A 6,000-nucleotide genomic window follows, 5' to 3' on the forward strand; every position below is an offset into this window, starting at 1 on the left:
CTCTCTGTCTACTTGTGATCTCTCTCTCTGTCAAATAAATAAAAAAAATCTCTTAAAAAAAAAAAAAAAAGCACATAAATATTTCTTCTTAGCTCAAAAAATCAGGTCCTGTATCTGCACAAGCAAATCTCTTCAATAGCCTATTTTAAAATTACATTTACCTTCATTAAAACTATCAGGAACATTGGCCACCAAAAGACATAAGAACCAAGCACCATTTCTAACATGTAGTAAGGCTTCAGCTACATCCACTATAGGAAGCAGGGAAGGGAGCTCTACAAGAGAACAAAGTCAATGTTACTATCAAGGAGTGATATTTCATCATATTACACATCAGCATTTTTTGACATTTCACAAATGTGATTTAAAAGCAATTAAGGTACTTTCTTTTCACAGTCAAGAGCTGAACGGTCCAGGAGTATAGCCACCAGCCACATGTGGCTATTGAAATTTAAGTTAACTGGGGTGCCTGGCTGGCACACTGGATATAGCAGGTAACTCTTGAGATCTCAGGGTTGTAAATTCAAATTCAAGCCCCACCCTGGGTGTAGAGATAACTTAAAAATAAAATCCTTCCAAAAAATTAATTAATTAATTAATTAATCCAAATTAAATAAAATTAAAAATAGTTCAGTCCCGGTAGCCCCATTTCAAGTAATTCGTAACCACACGTGGCTAGTAGCTACTGTACTGGAAAGCCCAACATGTATCACTGCCACTGCTACACTGGACGGTGCTGGGCAAGAGGGATTTTCATGAAAATCTTGGCTTTTTTATGTCCTCGATCTTTCTAATCCAATTGTTCAAAGTTAGTAATTTGAAATATTTCAATTCCCCCACAAGTATTATCTTAACTTTAAGATAATTGGGATTATAGGGGCGCCTGGGTTGCTCAGTGGGTTGAAGCCTCTGCCTTCAGCTCAGGTCATGATCTCAGGGTCCTAGCATCGAGCCCCACATCATGCTCTCTCCTCAGTGGGGAGCCTGCTTCCCCCGCCCCCTGCCTGTTGCTCTGACTACTTGTGATCTCTCTCTGTGTGTCAAATAAATAAATAAAATCTTAAAAAAAAAAAAAAAGATAATTGGGATTATAGTCTACTTATTTACCCTTTGCTTTTTTCACTTACAGATTATGACCTTTTTTAACAGATTATTAAATTCCTTCAAATACACTACTTAATGGCTGTATGACATGCTATACTGTGGAAATAATATAATTTACTTAATCACTATTCTACTGCTAGCCACTTTCGTCTTAACATATTAAGGTGCACTGTTATTAAATATATAAAATGTTTATATAAAATAACACAATTTCCAAGTTAAGAAGTTACACGGTACCATTTAATAAGAACCTATGAACATAATGTATCTTAGCAGTCATTATAGTACCTGCTTGTAAAATACAAAGTACATCTGCAGCTTCCTCCAAATAGACTGGACTCTCAAATAGTTCAGATGACTTAAAAAAAAATTCTCCACTGGACTCAGACACCTTAAAAAAGAAAAAGAAAAAAAAGAAATGATGAATTCTATTAATTTCAGATAATGTACTAAATCCTTTAGTATTTTTATAATTATTTATTGAGTTTACAGACCATGTTTCTAAATATGTCATTAATATACTGCAGCAGAATATGCAATATTTGATGAATTTGAGCCATTTTAATCACTGTGACATTATTATTCAGATATGGCAATATGGGGCTCAGTAATGTATTTCTATATAAATATTTGGAGACATCTGGAATTAAAGGTAAGACAAGCCAAACAAATGAACTAGAAATGCTACCTACAAAAGTTATAGCTCAAAAAAAAAAAAGGCAAGAAATGGAAACCTTAAAGCAGTATAACAAATATAAAGTATGTTCAATAGCAAATTAACTGTAGGAAAAACAAAAAATAAAAATGTAGATCAACATAAGTACCTACTAAATTTTTAAAAATCTCCTATAGTAGTTTCATCACACTTCCCATTTCCTGAAGAGTTCTGAACTGAAATATTGGAAACCTCCCAGAGGAGAAAGGTCTTTTTCCTTTCTTACTTTACTAGATCTATAAGTTAGATATTAAGAAAAAGATGGTGGAAAAATACTGATTGAAATTAAGCCCATAGTACAGTAGAAAAGAATAGAAAGAAATAACTGTTTGTAATAGAAAAACCTTTTTTAAAAGATTTGTAACACATATACGGGAATTAAAGAAACAAATTTTAAGAAAAAAATTTAAAAAATAAAGATTTCTAATGTATCTGAAAGACTATCTAAAACTAACTAACTGCACCTCCGCAACCACCAGTATTTTCTTTGGAAACAGAACTTAGAGTTGTTTGGTCCACAGTTTACAAAACTAAACTTTATTATTAAGAGGAACTGACCTTGAAATTCTAACAGTAAATAATAGTAAATAAGTAAAAAAAAAAAACTTTTCCCTCTGAAACTCTGGGCTTAATATATAAGCCATCTTAATATGAAGATCCAGCTTAACTCTTTTTATAGTAGACCCCTGACATGCACAAATTTAAATTCAGAATTTCAATTAATCATAATTACCCAAAGGTCCATGAACTAAGTAATCTATCATTTTCCTGACATGCGAAGTTGAATAGCTTTCTGTAGTATAGAAGCAATTCAGCCATCTAGCGAGTAAGGCTAGCCAACAATCCTACATCCAATTCAGCTTTGATATTCCCTGTTCACTGTTGTGTGAGATAATGAGTGCTCATTCAGTGTCTAAAGGAATCACTTAAATTTTTCAGTTACGTTTTATAATATTTTATGAGGGAAATCATATCCTATAAAGATATTATCAAATTTGGTAATTTGTAGAAGTCTTGAGCTAGGTACCCTTCTAGATATCAAGAAGTCATTGTATGGAGTCCACAGAGAAAAAAATTCTCTACAGTAGAAAATACAGAGTCGGTATAAGTGAGAGAAAGTGGTAGAGAAAGAGGGCACCTGGGTGGCCCAGTTGCTTAAGCAACGGCCTTAGACTCAGGTCATGATCGTGGAGTCCCAAGATCCAGGCCCTCATCGGGCTTCCTGCTCAGCAGGGAGTCTGCTTTTCCTTCTGACCTTCCCCCTCTCATGTTCTCTCTCTCTCATTCTCAAATAAATAAATAAAATATTTAAAAAAAAAAAAAAAGAAAATAGTAGAGAAAGAAAGGTAGGTATATAATATCCTTTTAAACCTTTAAAAGGAAAACACTTTCAAAACAAATAGAAATATGTGTAAAAGAGGTTGCAACTTGGCTGTTTTCTAGGCTGTTTCTACTTTCTTTTTTTTCTTTTTAAGATTTTACTTATTTATTTGTCAGAGAGAGAGAGAGAGAGAGAGAGAGGACAAGCAGGGGGAGGGGCAGGCAGAAAAAAAAACAGGCTCCCTGATGAGCAAGGAGCCCCATGCTGAACTCAACCCCAGAACTCTGGGATCATGACCTGAGCTGAAGGCAGAAACTTAACCAAATGAGCCACCCAAGCATCCCCCGTTTCTACTTTCTATGTGTAGACATCAAATCATGCATATTCTGATGTGTGATTAAAATAAATGCACCTTGTTCATAATTGCCAACAGTTCACTAAGCACAAGACGCAACCGACGAGGTGAATCACTGTGTTCAAACTCCAAAGTCAATCCATGCTGAAGCTGTGATACCAGGATGCTCTCACCACTGCCTCCTCCAAGTTTATGCCTAATAAGGTACAAATGTGTAAAACAACAATCATGAGAACACTGACAGAAATAATATAAAATTATCTTTAGTTGAAATAATCTACAAAAGAATGTATTAATTCTTTTCATACATTTCATGAATGTAATAGTTCTGAAATACTATTTAGTTTGCCTATTTCAGGGATTCACAACTTATATAGACTCCAACTAATAGTTGACAGCTACTTCGATGAACAACAGTGGCTCGATATTGGATTCACAATGGGTGGGGAAGAACCAAACAAATGCCCAGAATTTTGGGAAATCAATGTTAAGCTCAAAAAGCCTCCTGGGTGATTCCAATAAATACTTTTATTCTAGGGGAACTTACCCTCCCACTTTCCGTTGAGTAACCGATCTAATCAGTTTAGCATGAAAGCAACAGTATATGTAGCCAAACTTCTCTACACATTTTAGAATACAGAATTCAAAAGATTCTAGCTATAAATAGAAAAGAACTAGGTAAAATGCTCTCCAAAGTTTAGATTCTCAATCTTTTCCAGGAGAATACATCCAATAAAAAGTCCTAAAAGCTCCAAAGAAATATTTGATTCCCTCTTCTTTGACAATCTAAGTAAATCCCAAACCACATATTATATAACACAACATTACCTAAGCTGCTGTTCTTTGCTGGCATCCTGTTCTAAAGCATGAAAATCCACAGACAACAACGCAACAATGGAATTGACAGCTTCCACTCCAGAGAGAAGACGAAGGATCAGTTTTTTATCCTGAGCCCAGCTTTGGCTCTGGTCAGCAGGAGCACAGAGTGCCATCCGCACCAAGCAGGGCAGGAGAAGTCTTAATTCCGGATCACTTAAAGATGCCAACCGAACAACATCCACCTTCTGCATTGCCTCGAAAGCAAAAGGGCTGACAAACTGAAGACTTGTACACTCAGCCATTATCACTGTCGATCCTAATGATTTAAAAAAAAAAAAAAAAAAAAAGGAAAGTAGGTATAACTCCTGCATGTATGAATGGCCCCTCTTTAAAAACCCTGAGAAATGTGGTCTTTTTTTAATAGGTTCCCATGCTGGCTATGTTTCTGGCACAATTAAAGGCTCCCTATGTTTTTACTCCCACCTAAAAAGTGAGAAAGAAAACGCAGTACATTTATATTTCCTCCAGCCCTAGGAATCTTCTGTTCTAATACTTATTTTGCAAAGAAGAAATATGAAGCCCAGAGAGATTAAGTAACAGGCATACAGTGATGACTAGCTAGTGGCAAAATCCAAGGCTGAACCCTCATCTGTTAAATCCCAGTCCAAGACTTTCTCCACTGCATCCACCATCCGAGTACCACAATGCAAATAAAAATGAGTACTAAAGAATGTTCCTCTTCCGCACCTCTTTAGTTTCTTATGCCTACTCAACAAATGTAAAGAACTGTTAGGCTTCTCTTCCCACCCTCCACAAGTCAATAGAAGCTAAATCTCATTAGCCAAAAGCAATGCCAGATGCAACGTTCTGGAGATCATAACACTATCCTAATGTCCCTTGTGTTGCATGGGTAGAAAAACAGCTATGGAGATGCAATTCACTATGTGAGAAAGAGGAGTTCCACCTGGGCACTTCTCGGTCTTCACTAGTAATCAGACTTCCTCCCCCCCCCGCCAAAAAAAAAGGCAGGGAGTAGGTGGCCAAAGCTATCCCCTCTAAAACCCACAGACTAGCAAAATCGTGGGTTAACAGAGCCCTGAGCAGAAAAGTTACTTAGTTTTTAAGCAAGAGGAGCTGCCCTTTTAACAGAAGGGCGGGCTGAGAGAGCAGAGGCACCAAGACCTGTGTGTGCTCACAGGTCTCGCCCTCAGCGTAACGAGAACTAACCAGTCGCTCTGGCAGAGAAATGTGAGGCCAGTGACCGACATGAACCGGGGAACGCGCTAAGGCCTGAGAGGCGGAAGCTCTGTCATACCTTTCAGATTTGCCCTCCAACCTCCCGGGACCCAACACGGATTCCGCGCCCTAGAGGCGGGACGCTGTAGAAATCAAGAGCGCGAACCGAAGTTGGGCCTAGGCGAAAATCCCGATTCGCCAACCCTAGCTGTGCCCTGAGTCGTCCCAGGAACCAAAAACCCAGACGCCTGGATCAGTGGGGTCGGCAGTGCGATAGGCTGTGTGGGGACACCGCACAAGCACAAAGAAAGAACCCGCACTGAAGGGAAGAGAAAGCGGAGCGGGCTGTTTCAACCTTCATCCAGCACCTTCATTCATCCCCAGCGCCTGGCTCCCGTCGGCCACCGTACTGAACTGAGAGGACCGCGGGCTGCGAAAGGAAACCCAGAG

At 38.2% G+C, this 6,000-nt stretch overlaps 1 protein-coding gene across 4 annotated transcripts in view; it reads right to left on the reverse strand.

The window, feature by feature from the left end:
* INTS2 (integrator complex subunit 2) overlaps nucleotides 1-6,000 on the reverse strand; it is a 44,431-nt gene extending 38,431 nt beyond the window's left edge. For 2 of the 4 annotated variants that reach the window (XM_032871876.1, XM_032871879.1), the window contains exons 1-5: nucleotides 5,906-5,995; nucleotides 4,324-4,630; nucleotides 3,553-3,691; nucleotides 1,393-1,495; nucleotides 162-275 (exon numbers count right to left, since the gene is read on the reverse strand). In XM_032871876.1, the coding sequence (XP_032727767.1) occupies nucleotides 162-275; nucleotides 1,393-1,495; nucleotides 3,553-3,691; nucleotides 4,324-4,630; nucleotides 5,906-5,924 (682 nt within the window). In that variant the 5' untranslated portion in view covers nucleotides 5,925-5,995. Of the gene's footprint in view, nucleotides 1-161; nucleotides 276-1,392; nucleotides 1,496-3,552; nucleotides 3,692-4,323; nucleotides 4,631-5,629; nucleotides 5,863-5,905 lie in introns of those variants that run through there. The other 2 variants (XM_032871877.1, XM_032871878.1) reach the window with 2 other exon arrangements.

This window comes from Lontra canadensis, unplaced genomic scaffold, assembly GCF_010015895.1.
Source record: "Lontra canadensis isolate GAN:19392208 unplaced genomic scaffold, GSC_riverotter_1.0 scaffold43, whole genome shotgun sequence".
Classification (NCBI taxonomy): Eukaryota; Metazoa; Chordata; class Mammalia; order Carnivora; family Mustelidae; genus Lontra; species Lontra canadensis.